The sequence below is a fragment of the Cupressus sempervirens genome, chromosome 8, assembly GCF_028749045.1.
Source record: "Cupressus sempervirens isolate cs-2001-9-10 chromosome 8, ASM2874904v1, whole genome shotgun sequence".
NCBI lineage: Eukaryota > Viridiplantae > Streptophyta > Pinopsida > Cupressales > Cupressaceae > Cupressus > Cupressus sempervirens.
In genome coordinates, this window is record NC_143125.1 from 404,043,148 (window position 1) to 404,061,755 (window position 18,608).

Consider the following 18,608-nt stretch of genomic DNA (forward strand, 5'->3'; position numbering starts at 1 on the left):
TTAGTAGAAGTGTTGCTGTCATAGACTATGGTAATATTGGTATGCTATTGATATTAGATATATCATTTCAGAAAATACATTAAAGTCTTACTGCCTGGCTTGATTTTTATGCATTAGTCGAAAAAGAACTTCACTTAAAATGTTGTATTCTTAGTTTCATCACTCATTTGTGCAGGTGATTGCATCTTTGGCATATTCAGTTTATTTGATAGATCATCATCAGAAAGATTGGCTGCGTTTAGCTTGGGGATTTGAGAGTAAAATTAGGTTTTACTATATATTCGGTAACATGCTTTCTTTCACGAAATTCAATTCTGGCTTTATTTATTACTTAGTACTTTATTAATTTGAATAGTACTAAAACAATTACTCTTTTTTATCTAAATTTCATTTATTAATTTTTGAATTACTTTTTTTTAAGTATTCGATAACTAATATATGCTTGCTTTCTTTCATGAAATTCATTTTTGGTACCTAATTAAAAAATTGTAAAATGTATATACTTTATTTATTAATTTTTTCTTTATATATATATAATATTTATATAAAGGAATTTATCATCCCAGGTTTCAACCTTCAAGTCTAGACGTAGGATTTACTCAAGGTTAGTTGTATTTTTCTGTTTCTCGAAAAGGGATATGCACAAATTTACAAACACACATACATGCAAACACAGGGACTTATGTACAAACTTACACCTTTCTCACAAAAGGTCTTATGTACTGGTGAGGGTACTCCCCTTATTAACACAAATACACACAACATAATAGAGAAATAATAGCAATTTGCAAGAATATAAAATGGGCTTTTTGTTATCTATAATAAAATGGAATTATAATACTCAGAAATAGAATATGCACAGCCTTATGGGCATTTCCTTACAATATTCCGCAGGCAAGAGCCCATACACATATCCAGAACTGTCCTAGGCAACCCTACGGGCCTTCATTATATAGGCAATGTTGCCACCACCCAAAAAGGTTCTAAAAGATCTAACCCTAAACTTTGAGGCCAACCAACCCTAAGATACTATATTCATAGTTTATATTAGTGTAGGTCCCAACAACTTTCAGAACTCAAAAGAAATTATGAAGGAATTTCATTTTCTACATTTCAGATGACACACAGGCATATAGGCATACACACCTCCAGCCCCCGCCCTCCCCCCCCACACAAAACCAAACAAACACAAACAAAAGCGCACACAAGTAAAACCATAAGTTTCCAAAATATATTCGATTTAATTAATCACCGACTAATTAAAAAAGTTAGTAAATTTTCCCAAAGAAGCAGAAATCTGGAAACTCCCGATTATACTTGCTTAATTTACAATTGCAGCTAGTACCGCATTTTTCTCCCCAACAGTTGGACAATAATCAATGTCAATGTAATCAATGATTTTTTTTGCACAGTTTGACAATAAATTGGGCTTAATCTGCAAAAAATCACATGCCAAAAAAAGCAGTTGAAAACTCTAAAACGCAAAAAAATAACTCCTTGATTTCTTACAAAGCATCACACACAGCAAAGAAGGGCAGAAGGATCAGGCAAGACGGCTTGCATTTGAAGCTTTTAAAAATTTGGCGCTTGAAGCAGAGTTTTTCTTGGAACGGAGGATTCAGCTTTTGAAGCAGAACAACAAAACTAGTGGCCAGGTATTTCTCGAATTTGTTTTGTATGTATCGAACAAAATATATCATGAGCCATGTCTGTGTGCTTTCCCATCTGTAAATAGAAGGTTGTGTATACTATGAATTCCCATCAGTATATCCTTATACGGAAAATATATAATATGTCAAATTTATATATTATGTATATATTATATACATAATATTTTATATTTCTTTTACAGAATATATTAGAAGTTTTATATAACAAATTCATAATGTGTATTTCGAAAATTCTGTATACTCTGAAAAAATATACAGAATGCAAATCAAATTTTATAAATTTACATATTTGATATGTAAATTTTAGTATAAATATCACAATGAACAAAATAGTAGATAAATTTTTTGTTCGATATAAATCAATTATTATGAATTTAGAGTATAAATTTACATATTCGATATTTATATTTATAAATTTTGATTCACATTCTATATATTCCATGTATATTTTATAAACTGTATAGTTTTGTATTATATAGAAAACATATCGAATACGGAAAATTATGTATACAATCGTTATTCTAGAATATTGAATAAGAAAACTTGTTTGCTTGCATTGCACTCATGAAGTAAATTTCTGGTTTTTCTGCCTCTGTTTTTATTGTAAAAAACTTATTTTTACGAAGGGAACTTTGTGTCAAACTTCGAATAGTATCAAATTTGATTAAAATACTGAATTAAAATGCTTTTGCAGACTTTTGATCACAACACCACATTTAAAAGACTTTGCAAGGACACATTGCGCATCGATTAATGATACCACGAAGGTTAAATGCAATTGGTGTTTGAATGAAGTCAGTGGTGAATTTCTACCACTTCAAATTAGAGTTCCTACACTCAGACTCGACAAGGCTGACTTGACTCCTGATTCGCCTATGACTTGGCAATGACTCAGGAAAACGTGAAAAATCCTTGAAATGATAATACTTTATATATATGAAATTATATACCATATTCCATGACCCGGACGGAGATATAAAAACTTGGCCACGTCTACTCAACTCGGCTACTTGGACTACTCACATGACTCACAGAGAGTCATGGAACTATTCTTCAAATGGCATTTGGCTAAAGAAGTGGGAAATAACACCACAGAGTGCACTCTGTGCTCGACAAATGTCATATGTATAGGGCACAACTCTTGATGCAGTTAATGAGAATAAGGCAAAAAGGTGAGAACTATTGTTGAAGTAGCATCAAGTTCTATAGATGTTATGAGGAATCAATTTGAATGAGGGAGATGGTAGAGGGGAGGGTTTAAGAGAATCTGGGATTGCTAAAACATCTACTTCTATAGCACGTGGCCGAAATATGGGTGGAGGGAACATCAATGAATTCTTTGGACCTTGTACTAAACCATGATTAATTATCACTTTGGAGAGTATGGGGTGGAGGAAAACTGTCTATGAATGGGTAAATAAGTCAATTTCAAATTTTAGTTCTCTACCTTGGCATTCCATTTTTGCAGATCTCCATATTGGCAAGCTTTGATGTGTCATTACAACCGATGGATGAGAGCTGTTATGGTCAATGAGAGCTGGTTTTTCTGCCTCTGTTTTTATTGTAAAAAACTTATTTTTATGAAGGGAATTTTGTGTCAAACTTCGAATAGTATCAAATTTGATTAAAATACTGAATTAAAATGCTTTTGCAGACTTTTGATCACAACACCACATTTAAAAAACTTTGCAAGGACACATTGCACATCGATTAATGGTACCACGGAGGTTAAATGCAATTGGTGTTTGAATGAAGTTAGTGGCGAATTTCTACCACTTCAAATTAGTGTTCCTACACTCGGACTCGAAAAGGCTGACTTGACTCCTGATTTGCCTATGACTTGGCAATGACTCAGGAAAACGTGAAAAATCCTTGAAATGATAATACTTTATATATATGAAATTATATACCATATTCCATGACCCGGGCGGAGTTATAAAAACTTGGCCATGTTTGCTCAACTCGGCTACTTGGACTACTCACATGACTCATAGAGAGTCATGGAACTATGCTTCAAATGGCATTTGGCTAAAGAAGTGGGAAATCACACAACAGAGTGCACTCTCTGCTCGACAGATGTCATATGTATAGGGCACAACTCTTGATGCAGTTAATGAGAATAAGGCAAAAAGGTGAGAATTATTGTTGAAGTAGCGTCAAGTTCTATAGAAGTTATGGGGAATCAATTTGAATGAGGGAGATGGTAGAGGGGAGGGTTTAAGAGAATCTGGGATTGCTAAAACATCTACTTCTATAGCACGTGGCCGAAATATGGGTGGAGGGAACATCAATGAATTCTTTGGACCTTGGACTAAACCATGATTAATTATCACTTCGGAGAGTATGGGGTGGAGGAAAACTGTCTATGAATGGGTAAATAAGTCAATTTCAAATTTTAGTTCTCTACCTTGGCATTCCATGCTTGCAGATCTCCATATTGGCAAGCTTTGATGTGTCATTGCAGCCGATGGCCTAGGTTCAAAGCCCCACCTTACGATATGATGAGAGCTGTTATGGTCAATGACACATTAAAGTATGTTCAAGAGCATTGTTTAGAGTGGGCTAGTAGTGGGTGCACTGTTATGTTAGATGGATGGGAGGATAGAAGGAACCAAATTCTCATCAACTTCCTGTCTATCCTGATAGAGGCACTATATTTCTGAAATTTGTGGATGCATCAGATGCAATGAAAATTGTAATTGCATTGTTGGATGTACGACTGAGCAGTAATGGAAGTGGGGCCACATAATTTAATTTAATTTATTTTATTATGATGTTATTGCTTGTATTGCTGTTGCAACTCTTGACAAATAAATACCCCTCTGTTTTTTACCACAAGTGTAATACATTGCCTTGACCTAATCCTAGAGGACATTGGAAAAATTGAATGGGTAAAGGAGACATTGTAGAAGGCTCACGAGGTTATCAAATTTATCTACAATCACACTCATGTTTTGAGTATGATGCTCCATTTCACAGGGACAAGGAGCGAGTTTGACTAAGGGTGACAAGGTTTGCAACACACTTCCTTGCACTATAGACTCAAGTTCAACAAAAAAAGGGACCTGAGAAGCATGTTTGTTTCAGCCAAGTGGATGCACTTAGGCTCCTCAAATCAAACAAATGGCATGCCAGTGACAAAGTACATGTATTGTTCTAGTTTTTGTGATGCAGTTGAACAAGTATTACAATTTTCAGAGCCTGTAGTAAATATCTTGAGACTAATGGCCAGGTATAAATCTCCGAGGGGATATTTGTATGAGGCCATGGATAGGACCAAGGATGTGATGAAGTGTAGGTTGGAAAATGACAGCGATAGGTAAATACCGTGATGGGACATAATTGATAGGAGATGGAATGGACAGTTGCATTCTCTTGTCCATGCTACAAGATACTTTCTCAATCCATCATTGTTATACAACATACAAATCAGAGAGATTGATGCTGAGATCACACAAGGCTTGTTCAAGTGCATGGATAAAATGTTTCCATGCAAAGGCCAATTGAAAGAAACTATGTTGTAAATGAATAAGAAGGGAAGGGGTTTTCTCTTATCTTGTGCTGCAGAGGAAGGAAAAACAACCTTCCAACTAGGTAGACTCTATAAAATCTTGAATCCTTGATAGTCTAGTTATTTTGATAAGATTTGAAGATATTCTTATATGATATCATCTTTCTATAATGTGTTTTTCAGCTCAATGGTGGAATTGTTTCGGTGACGAATGCAAAATCTCAGGTGAATGGCAATAAGCATTTTGACCTTTTCATGCAGCTCATCTGCTTGTGAGCATAATTAGAGTGTTTTTGAAGTTTGAACACATAAATTGCAAGACATGCAACCGTCTGTGACAAAAATGGATGAATGACTTGGTGTTTGTTTACCACAACCTTCTTTTGGAGCTGAAAAAGGCTCAGTGCAGGGGTTTTAATAACTTGCACTCAATTGAAGTTTTATTTATTGTGTTTTCCACTTGTAGGAAAAGACTAATTTCTACATGGACAAAAATAGGAACAATTGAGGAAGACTCCCCAAGTGACCTTGATGAGATTGATCTAGACTCTGAGTGTATTGTTGTGCCTTCTGATGATGATGATGTTATTGAGCCCAATGATTTTGAAGTCATGGAAGAAGCTATCCTTTTGACTCATATTGTTGCAGCAGTTAGGACAGGCACTTTCCAAGGAGAAGCAGCGTCAGGGTCTTTTGTCCCCTAGCATGTCATTGGCTACATTTGATTTTTTGGAACTTTCTACTTTAGGTTGACTGTGTACAAAGTCGCCAACTATTTTGTATTTGACGTTTTGACACCTATCTCCATGTAGTTATTTTCTATGATATTGTGGTATGCTATGTGCAATGTAATCAGTGATATGAATATAAACGTTTAAAATCTTTTTTCTACAATTGATGGGTTGAACTCCATATTTTGTTTGCTCTCAATATATCTAATCTATGGAAATGCCTTTTAATTTATTAAAAGTAGTTTTTTGACTTTTCTTCTTCAATTTTTTATAAATCTGTTTTTTTTCCCAATTTCCCTTGTCCTTAGTTTTTCAAAAAATCCTGCTCTGGTTTGCTAATTTATTCTCCAAATGTTTATACTCCTATGACTCTTCCTGCTGACCAATTTGGCATCCAAACACACTATAAATTGCATGTTAGTACAAATGGTCTGAAATTACTTAAAAAGTGTCAATCAACTTCAATAAATCATTTGAGCTCATTGGCATCATCGAAACACTTATTTTAACTGGCTAACACAAACCCAAAACCTGGGCACCAGCTACACTAGAAGATTACTTAAACAGAAGGTCATTAGAGTCTGCCCTTCCCAAAGATTGTTTGTCCTCAAGCAATGCATAACCCGATAATCATCAGAATGATATAAACTGAAACCAAGAATGATCCTAGGGTCTGAAGTCAATCTTAGAACAAAACCGCCATGGTGATGTGCCATTTTAATAAAAAGCTGTAAAACCATTGTGCCACAAAAACACTCTCCTTTCATAGAGCCTAAAAAGGTAATCGTCTTTAAATCCCAATCTTAGATATCTGTAAGGGCTGTGAAACCTATACAATGAGACGTCTTCTGCTGAAGCATCCCAATAAGTTCCATAACTGCAATCCCCGTACTTATATGATCCTGAGCAATTGGAAGAAATTTTTGGTCAATCCTAAACAGTAATTCTTAGTGTATCACTCCTCAAGGTGTTATGTAGAATCATAACTGCATTGGAACTCTTCCAATCTTCTCGCAAAAAGGAAAGCAATCTTTTATAAGAGTTCAACTAACCCCACACAGGTCTAACATGTCTCCTTTGTGCTAATCTGATACAACCATGACGACTTGTAGAAACACTTAACTATTCCAACTCTTTTGGTCACTGAATGACGAAGCTTGTGGAAGTTTTCTGTTCTAAACCAACACAAGAAGTGAAATATTCTAACCACAATCTGTCAGAAAGTTGTCTTTTTGAATTTGATTTAATTCATTACAAACTTGATTTATTAACATGGTCTTTCAATACAAACAATAACATATACTGAATTTGAAATGGAATTAGAAGGAAACCATTTCCCAACATGCACATCTTTGAATGAAGAAAAAATACTGGAAATAGCTGACCTTAGGCAAAGTCTGAGGTATGTCAAGATTATTACAGCTTACAGCCGAAAATCTGAAACTAGAACGAACTCACACTTGAAAAATATATTTCCTGTGACTAAACAATCTGTTTCTTGTGTCTAATGAGTGAAATGGGCTTCTGATTTGGAACAAGCTGTCTATCTGTGAAATAGACTCTTTGAATCTTTGGCATCTGCAGCAGGTTGCTGTTCCTTTCTTTCCACTGAGACAATCTATATTTGCAGCTTGTGAGATTGTGACCAGAATAGATGCAAACAAATCAGAAACTTGGGGTTGCATCCAATTTCAATCCTCAAGGGTTTCGTCTTGAGAAAAAGCAGGCAAATCACCTTGTTGCAGAGAAATAAACAAAACAAATTGATAGATAACATAATGAATCCTTCTAATTGCCCTCAGTGCCCTTTAGAAAGAATATGCTTCCAAAAAGCAGTGCACTCCTCCATAAATCCTTACTGTAGGTGACTTGACTTAAGCATTAAGTTTACCGTTTATTAGAAATCCCTCCAAGAAAAAGTCACCAAGAAATTCATTTATAACTAAAAGTGGCCCCACATCTATGACTGAAAAATAGGAACTGTGGCCCCATAATGAATAATTTAAATAATATTTGATGGGATTTTAGCTTTTTTGGCTCTTAATAAATCATTTTACACCCTTATTAATCCCTTGTCTCCATATCGGGGACATTACATGAGTGAGGTATAACTATTTACATAACAAGCCTTCATAAGATGAGCTCTTTGATTTAGGATTGGTCTGTGTGTATGCGTGAGTACCAAATATTAAACTATTATTTTTCTATCGGTTTTTTCTTCAGTTATCCCTAAATGTATTTGTTGGTTGTTTTTATGTTTAAGGTTTCATTATATATATTTTTTGAACAGCTTTTGGTTAAATTTTAGGTGCTTAGTCCCTCTCCACGAAACCGTGGTCAAAATTGCTAGTCAATAAAAATTGTGATTTAGTGGCACTGTAGCTTGGATTGTTCCAATGGGTATTGAGATTTCTTATTTTCTCCTAAACTATTAGAGTGGAGGAAAGTTTTGGTTGAGCTGGTGGAATATTGTAAAATAATGAAGCTGAAAGAGGTATACCAGAATGCATATATATAAATATGCGTGTGTGTACTATATATATATATATATAGAGAGAGAGAGAGAGAGAGAGAGAGAGAGAGAGAGAGAGAGAGAGGCTTGGCGTGCTCAAGCCTAGGTCTCATCATGCCAAACCATATGCAATCTTCCATATGGGGTGTATTCCATAGCCTTTTTCAGGGGAAAGACACAAATGCATATGAGGGTGAAAACTCTGTTTTTCTTCCTTTCAAGGACCATTCTACTACCTGCTGTCACATACACCCAGGCGTGCCAAGATGACACGCTGCCACTTAGAAGATTGTCATTTAATGCTGAAGTGCCTGTTTCTGCTGTTCCTGCCAGTAAACTCATTTGCTTACTGCTCAAGTGCCTTTTTTAATTACCTCTGTCACCTGAAACAACTTGTTTGGTATTGTGCCCTAGCTCCATCTTTTTCACTAAATCAACCTTCACCTCCCAGATGTGCCTAACCGGAATTTTCACAATTCACAATACATCCTAGGGGCTCTTTTATAGTAGTCATGTCACTTGAAACTTTTCCCTTGATAGTAGGTGTTCTTTTCATGCATGTTCACCATTTAAATCATCTCCCTTATTTGCCAGGCATGTTCTTTTGTCATTGATGCCACCTTTCAATTTGTCTCTTACAAGACAACACAAGATAGATTAATACAATAACGGCTTCTCTTCAAATTACTGGGTGAAGTTTCTTCAGTTCTAAAACTATTCTGTAAACCTAAAGCTATTTACAAGTTTATACTTATGTACAATATATGAAATTATCATTTGAGGTTTGCATGAGGGCAAATGAGGGGAATGACTGAACCTATCGTTTTAACTTCAAAGGTTGAGGACAAGAACTGAAGTTACTTATTTCGGAAGGTTTATTTATTTTTTTGCATAAATGCTAAGTAGCCGCCTGTGGTTCTGGTTCTGATTCAGATTTTGGGATTCTGCAAATTTTTTTTTGGGGCGGATTCTGGTACCGTGGAGATATATATCTATATCTATATATATTTTCATAGTTTCATATGTGTAACATGTCAATGTTCAATCATCATTGGTTGAAAACTTTAAAGATATAATAACAAGAAGTTAGATGAAATATCCCGAACCGGATATTTACTAAATTTTCCTTTGAACAATATATTTAGAAATAAAACATTGCAAATGTTTTCCGGGACAATTGAAACCAGAAGAAATTCCAATAGATATTTAATCAACTCAAACTCAACATAGAAAGATATAATATGATGCAACAATAAAACCAGCAGATTCTCCACAAGAAAATAACCGTCTATCCAAGATACTATTCAGGATTTGAACATATGAAAGTACGTCAGAAATCAGTAATATAAAACCAAAAAACTCTTGTACAACTCTGTAGACACGTTATTGCATTATACAACAACAATACAATAACCGACACTAGACAATTGAATCTTAAATACAGATTCAACAGTCAGATTGGAATATTAGAATAAGAACCTGTAAGTGCATATGAAACACCTGAATTGATGTCTCCTCGGACAATGGGTTTGAGTCCACTGTTTGGCGACACGAGGGGCTACATCCTCATACTAGCTGAAAGCTGAAGCTTTCCAAATACTCTCACAAGAGAGAACTGAAATCTAGAATAATAAATCAAGCCTCCCTAGGAATGAGCCTCTCTCCCTTTTTAATACACAAACTAAGGCTCTTCGACTCCCATCCGGCGTTCGTCCTATTCCCTTGAGACTCTTCAACTTCCCTCGGGCATTTTGTCTTATTCCTCCTTGACCTTTTGCCTTCTTTATAAGATTAAATTGACCTTTTAATAATTTGAGTCTACATCTCATAGTCAATTTGAACATTATATAAAATAAGACTTCAATATTTCTAATGTCCCAAAAAAGGTATATTACAAATCTCCCCTGCTTAAAATTGCTTGTCCTCAAGCAATTAGTACCAGGATCTGATACGAGTTTGCAAGTAGCCCTGTAGTCCAAACTGAAAACAATTCCGGCGACACTGCGAAGCAAGATGTCACTCTACAATCTATCTCTCAATCGGATCTATGGATCCCATACAACTCTTTGAAAAAACTTTGCACCTGTAAACTGAACAACTCTGATCATCACCGATACCACTGAATCCAACCTCAAACTGAATAGAATCAGAACAAGGTCCTCAACAAGCCAAAAATACATATGATCAACACTTGGATCCCAAACCTTGTTGTCATAACCAACGAATATGATAAGATAGAAATGTATCAGTGAACTATGGCTAACCCAGTAGATGATGACAACTCGACCTAAATAGGTCATGTAATAAACAAACCACTCAAAAACTGAGAGTATCACCCTAGGCGCATCAAATACCATACTGTCATCATCAATCTGGTGAACTTCTGGGTACATAGGTACTATGTATAAGAATGAAACTGAAAAAGCATTCCCTATGATCAACACATAACTCTCCTCAATACTACACCAGAAACTATCCAAAGGTTGATGTATATAATCCAACCAACCATTGTATGGTGTGAAATCAGGAACCCTATGTGTACTGATCCAATGATGCACAACCATAGTCAAATCACCACTCCCATCCTATGACCAGGTTTTGCTGGTAAGAACTGTAGCTTGATTCGAATCTCTTAAGTCAAGACCATCCTCTTCCTGGAATCCAAGAGGAACTCTCTCCTCTACCTTAAAAAGTGGGTTATCAGAGATCCAAACAGCATTTACCTCAAATAGAGGGTTGTCTATAAGTTGAATGTGTTTTAAAGTTTTGGAACTTGATCGCTTGGGGCAACTATACAAAGCATACATTTGCTGAATGCTATCAAGTTCATCAATTACCTCTAGGAACAATTCTTGCCTCTCTTTATCCTCCTGTTCTTGAAATTGATTCGTGATCCTAATATGATTCTCTGCTTCTTGAAGGGAAATCCGAGCATCATTTAATGCCTCATGAGTATCTTTAAGCTCTCCATTGAGCTCCATAATCTCATTCCTTTCTTTATCCAGCTGGTCAACATGTAAGAATGTTATCACTGTCGAAAAGCAAATACAAATAATCTGATTTCATAGTCTCAAGAGCTGTTTTAATCACCTGCAAATCAGCAACAAGCCAATCTCCTTCCCCTCCCCTTTGAGCCATCCTTTTGAGGTCTTCAACCTTTTTGTGAGTGTTGTCATAACGTACCAAAGAGGCCACAACCATGTCTTCACTAACCTTCAACTGGTTCTTTAAGGTATGGTTTTCATTGGTGTCATGTTGACATGGTTCATTGTCTTGCACTGTCGTCTAATTTGTTCATCCAATTCAATGTCATGGGCATTGGGAATATATGGTTCATCATCTCTCTCAAAATCATAGGTATCCTTTCCCTTGCTCTCTTGATTTGTATGCAAAGGCCAAAGTGTTGCCATGTTGTCATTTGCATATAAGGTCTCATCATACAAGGACCCCGACCTGCTATTACCTCGTGTGCAACCTATCTCATCAATTTGCCTATCAATGCTAACCTCCCATTCACCAACATAGAAACTTACACCCTGCATAACATCATCTACTGGATTATGAGAAGGATGTAAATCAAAGGCAGTTGATAGTTCTTCTTTTTCAAGATCCTCCATTAAATGATTTTGGCCTACTGAAAAATTCTTTGTACAAACTTTTGCACTGGTCATTTTCAAGGATATCCTGAACCAATTCAAAGTACCTTCTTTTTGCCATATCCGTTTTATTTTGCTACCGTAATCGCTAAAGGGTAAGTCATTCCGAACTTGGTTAGGTAGTTTTGTATATTTCTTGTAAAGGTCGAGTATTTTTGCTCTTATATCGGCTTCGGAATTCTAGGCTAACCGCTCTTGTAGTTTCATAGTACCTTTCAAGATTTTGTCCCAATCTTTTCCCATTACTGAACTCCTTATCCTATTACTGTAAGCCTGTCAAAGAGCTACATCCTGCCCTTGAAATATACATTTTATCTAAGATTTGATGCATTGTGTTCTCAATCAGATGTACATTTGCTGTTGTAGTTTGGATCCTTATAAGTTTGTTATGTATGTTGATCCATAGCATATGTTGACAGTTATGAATGTATTGACATAAATTTCATGGTTTATACTTGGTATTAGATGTTTCTATATGTTGAGACCGCTCAAAGACACTTGTCACTATCCAAAAGCAAGATCTACAAATGTGTTCCCTGCTTTGAATATGGTGTTACTGCCTTTGCTGAACGTTACCACTACTACACTTTTGATATTAGCAATTCATGATTTGCATACGTTGCCAGATGGAATATTGTGTCTACTTGGAAAACGTCTTGAAGTATTATCAGCATCAATGTCACCACTATGCTGTGGAACTGGAAAGGTAAACATTTCATATGGAATATATTGCAACATGTGTGGTCCCTACGCATCTGCGTGCAACCCACTAACCCTTGTAGGCCAAGCCAAATCTGAAAATGTACTAATTCCAAGCAGGGCAGAAAAAATAAAATCACCAATCAATAAGTAGGAAGCTGCCCTATTATAAAAACTTGGTAGCAAAACAATAGGTGAGCTGTAGAAACCTTCATCTCCTGGATGACGATGAATACCATCAACCAAATCACCATCTCCATTAATGAAAAGAACACCGTCAACTGAAATCTTTAAAAAAAATTATACTTGGCTCATTTCTATCAACATGGCAGTGTGAAGATATACAACTGCTGTCATAAAAATCAGAGTTCTCATTGTTTACTTCTTGCTGGACCTTAAAGTTTTCTTCAACATAATGAGCCTCATATAGATAAGGTGAGGTGGGGATACTAAGTTCACCTTCATCCGCACCGAGGGTATTAATCCCTTTAACCATTTGTATGATCTCCTTGGCTCTAGAATTAAGACCATCTTCCATGGGAGTAGCTGTCATAGAAATCTGATTTTCAACTTGCTAGGAAGAATAGTCTGTCATACTCAATTTAAGGCAAAGCTCATCTACCTCCCTTTCTTTATCTTCTGAATGTTTGATGGCCATATCCCTATCTTTGAGCAACATCAAGTAATTTGATTTCATTCTTTCCAGTTTCCCCTTTAGAGCTTGAAGAAATGAATTGTTAATTCTATTCATTGTTCCTTTCTCTTTTTCATCACTTTTAACTTCCCACATGGTTTCTTCAGTGTTTTTATGGGTGTTATCAAATGCATTAAGGTGACAATGATCATGTCATTTGATACTTTTAGCTTGTCCTCCAAATTATATGCTCCAAAATCATCATCTTGAAATGGAATTTCTGATTGGTCCTTCAAATCAGCCCCTATATTAACATTTTCAGCTGTGCCCTTTTCATGATTTACCTCCATCTCCAAATGATTGCCTCATCAACTATGACATCATCATTTTCACATAGTTCATCCTTATGGAGAGGTTCACTTTCAGCCTCACGATCATCGTAATGCTTGTCAATAATAAGCTCCAGTTCACTAAATAGGATACTAGTATGATCCTTACCATCATCCATGGCGGGTTCCTACTCATGGTCTTCATCACGTTGAAGCTGGATTAAGGATTCCTTAACTTCCTCAATGCTTATCTGCACTTCTTGAGCTGACTCTTTCTTCCTTTTTATCCTCACAAGTGTGACCAAGTGCCCAAATATGCTTGCGAGTAGAACAAACTCATTCTTCCCTCATTTCCCGGGATCCTACAACTTGTAACTCCCTTGTATTTAGCTCTTCTTAAGCCCGCTGCTATTTGTACCTCTCAAGTCTTGGCTCACATTGTTTCAGCACCTTGTTGACTAACTCACAACAATTTTAGGAGCATCTTGTTCCTAATTGGAAATTGCTATCAACATATGCATAAGAGGCTGAAAATGATCATCACTCTCATTTATGGTTGTAACCATAATGGTTTCCATAGCTGCAAAAATATTTGCATTGTGCTCTTTCTGAATTGTGCCCATGAAATGCTGAAATATATTACGAATTAAATCATACAATCCCATGTCAAGCATAAGATTGCATAATCTGATTTCTACAAATGACTTCAATATAGTAGTCCTTCTAAGGAAATGACGACTATTGCTATCACCAAGATTTTAAAAATTATCAACCCTAAGTTGTACTACCTCCTTCATGATGTCTTCTTCATAAGGTTCTTGTGGTGCTAGAATTTTTATGACCTCCATTAGACAAGAAGCGGCTAATAGTTTTATCTAGCCATCTGAATATTTCAGCCACTTGTGTTGATTCAACCCTGTCACCATAGGGGCAAGAGCTGTCTGCAATAAATTAGGGAGTGACTTCTCTACCATTGTTAAGCGTCTCTCCAGTTCAGTGCCGAGAACTTTTTCCTTGTTTATAAATTCTAACTCAAGTTTGTTACCTGTTTCATGGATTACTCTGACCAAAATTAACATGTTGTTTGATGCCATTTTGAGTCTGCTACCTCAGATAGGAGGCACCCTTGTTTTTGCACTAAAATTTAGTCCACAAACTTTTCTGTTATGACAACTGTACCTTTACTAATAAAACCGAAGTGGGTCTTTATTCTCTATTATAAGATTGCAATTAAACCTCCGCTGAAAGTGAATTTCTGATACCTGGTACAACTGACAATTGGTCAAGCAGTTTGCATACAATCTGATTTTTCCTGAGTTTAGTTGAGCTTGATTTGTAACTTTGCAACTCCTATTCATTTTGAATTGAATTCTGATTGATATTCAATACATCTTTAGCACCACTGATTGTTTGACTTATGCTAGTTTTCAATCTGTTTTGCTAGAAAACTTCCCTTTCAAATCTGCTCACAAGCATGTAATGTGCAGGTTCTGGAATTATTTTTACCCTCATTGGAATTTATATCACCAAGTAATTGTTAATATGAATGGTTCTTCCTGATTGTTAATACGTCAATACTAATTAAAATTGTTTGACTTCTTATGCTAGTTTTCAATCTGTTTTGCTAGAAAACTTCACTTTCAAATCTGCTCACAAGCATGTAATGTGCAGGTTCTGCAATTATTTTTACCCTCATTGGAATTTATATCACCAAGTAATTGTTAATATGAATGGTTCTTCCTGATTGTTAATATGTCAATAGTAATTAAAATAGCTGACTTCAAAAGGCAGTGAAAATGGAATTTTTCCGTAGAATCCCAAAGTGACTGAAACCTGTTTATAGACTCAATCTATAAAGTCCCCGACTATTGTCAACAACCAACTCCCAATGACAGTTATGTTAACAGAGAAAATTGACAGTTATGTTAACAGAGAAAATCAACAGTTACTATGGATAAATTCTGACTTGCAATCAAAAATTCGATTCTCACTAAGACACCAACAGCATAGCCTAGACTGCGTAATTATTGCACTTCTCTTCAAGATTATCTATTATTTAAAGGAAAGACCCATGAACATCTCTTCTGAAGAAAACAACCTGCACACCGACTTAGCATAGCACTTCAGGTATTCCTCAACTCCAGCTGTAGCTACATGCATATGGGACTTCCAATACTGTAGTACTGCAATGCAATAGCATCCCAAATTGCCCCGCATTCTTAGCATAGAACAAAAAGAAATCTGGGAATGGCATTATCTCATGCAACTTCCCACAATGGCTAACAAGATTATTTGCGAGGACAAAATATGAAATGACTTCCTTACGCTATTCTTATGAGGTCCGGTGGCAGAAACTAGTGCAATTTGACCAATAATATCCCTCTTGTATTTGTTGAATAACAATATTAAACTCAGATAATATGAAATGGACTTCTCATGACTCCAAAAGCTTCCAAACATAATATCTAACTGCTTAAAATCTTTCTATCCCTATGAAGGATAGCTCAAAATATTTCTAATCATGTGTCTATTGTCTATACATAATTTTACATAATTTCTATAGTGCCAAAAATAATTGCAATGATTGGATACTACCATTTCAACCAAAAATGCAATTAGCACTATTGCCATTATGGCAGATAATTTTCCTGCGTCCTGCACAAAAATGCTCTTGGGAATGCAAAGAACTGTCAATAAACTGAATGTCTGCACCAGTCGGGCCATTTATGAAATAATATTTGGTCTTTAGCAGGAAATTGAGAAACGACTTTGACAACAATATTCTTTCTTTCACGACTTAAAATGTCTTCAATTATCATCAACTGTGTCTTTTCGCACAGGAATTGTAATTGACATTCTCCTCTTACTTAAGCAATTGTAGGCAACCCTAAACTGTCGCTTACAATTAACTTGGGGTCTACTCACAATATAATTTGTGCCAGTAACATTACACATTTGTAATCATTCCCTTTTGGAAATGATATTTCTCAAATTTGTAATGGATATTTGACTGTTAATCCTTCAGTCTCAGTCTTCAGAGATGTCATTCTACCATGTTTAATCTAATATTGAAGTCCGTCAGAAAACCAATTGTCGAAATAGAAGACTTGTTAGGACGCCAAGTTACTTCATACTGGCTCATCTTTTTCCTTGTTACCCGTGCACTCACAGGTCATCCAAAAATATTATTGCAAACCTCGATGCTTAGTAAGTCATTAACGACTCACTAGGGATATTCAATACACCTGACTTCCTCAAATTTAGTTCCCATCTTGCTGACGACACCCAGTTTGACTCACAAAATCATAGCTACTGTAGAGTTTCTCTCTTTAACTTTCCTATCAAAAGCTGTTTTCTTTTTCGTCGATCATTCACCTTCCAGTTGAGCGTTTCAATTTTTGCTTAAGCTGTCTATTAAAGCAATCAAACTTTGCGAACACTTATTGCTTACGTCTCCACAAATGAATTAAATGCTCCAAATAAATACTTTCGATGAAAAGTAAGCTTCAACTCTATGATGCCTTTGCAATCAAGCTATTGGATGCCGGTCACCTAACCTTGCAGACTCAGGATTCTGAACAGTGTTGCTGCCGAGAGTGTGTGCCTGAAAGTTATATAGATATTGCCTGTCAATAGTCGATACTCCTCTGTCTACCTTCTCCCTACTATCTGCTTAGTTTGCAACGATTGTTATGATGTATCCATACTAAGTATTCACAGCCGACAGTTTATACAAGTCATTTTTGCAACAAATATGAGTCTTACCCAGTCCTAAACCTGAGAGGATAGCCTTTGGCACTGCCTGGAAGTGCACAAAGTTGTCTTTTTCCAATCCCGTCACTATCTGCTACTCTGGCCTCGCAGTTCAATGGCCTGCTGGAATTGAAAATTAGTATTTATCGGGCTTGGTTTGCTTAGTTACTGCAAACCCACTGTCGACGATGTTCCTTCTTATCTCGAACAACACTAATAGTTCTAGGCGACATTAGCTCTTAGCAAAATCATACTCTTAGCTCTTATCTCTTAGCAAAATCAGGTTGAGGTTTTCCCAAGATAAGTCACCTGCGTAATTTATTTTATTGCATTGTGATTTCAGTTTGTTGAAATCTTTATATTCTGGTCCAAAACTTAACATGATGAACAGAAGAAAAATTGGTAAAAATGCTTGAGAGATGAATGACCATCAAATGACCAAATATATGCTTTACTGGTGAAATTAGGGTTTAGAGGCTTTTTAGTTTTAAAAAAGTAAAAAATTGGCATGTCTGGCTTGCTTTTTGGGCACCTACATGCTGGGATTCTTGTGGATTTCTCTGGATTTTGCTTGAATTCTGGCAGGATTCTGAACAGGAATCCTTATCTTCTGTGGATTTTACACTACAAAATTTACAGAGAATCCTGATTCCTGTTCGGGATCGGGGTGCAATCCGAGTAGAATCAGGATCTGAGGCATATCAGAGGAATCCGGTAACATAGTATAATTAGCTTGCAACTAAATAAAATGAGTTAAAAGATGAATGATTGCTAAGATAGTAAGGGAAGGTGAGAGGTGTTTCTAATTTGAGAATCTGAGAGTGCATTTTTGGGATGATAGGTGATGAATATGTTGTGTATATATATATATATATATATATATATGTATATGCACGTGCACACACACATACATGCAAATTCAAAATTATATCAAGTTTAGTGTACATGACATCAAGATTCAAGTTAGATGTTCACATAATTTTTTATGTTCAAGATTCAACATTTCTTGTTTGAACATTCAAGTATAGCATAATAACTTGTCTTTTTCCTAATTTTAATTGAATTCATTGTCAGAAAAAATATTAAGGGAAAAAAATGAGAAATCTTGAACAA

The 18,608-nt window shown here is 35.8% G+C and overlaps 1 protein-coding gene across 2 annotated transcripts in view; it reads left to right on the forward strand.

Moving 5' to 3' along the window:
• The window catches only part of LOC149542995 (RING/FYVE/PHD zinc finger superfamily protein), a 257,051-nt gene that overhangs the window by 93,983 nt on the left and 144,460 nt on the right, over positions 1–18,608 (forward strand). For both annotated transcript variants that reach the window (XM_089797914.1, XM_089797915.1), the window contains exon 4: positions 176–284. In XM_089797914.1, the coding sequence (XP_089654040.1) occupies positions 176–284 (109 nt within the window). The remainder of the gene's footprint in view (positions 1–175; positions 285–18,608) is intronic.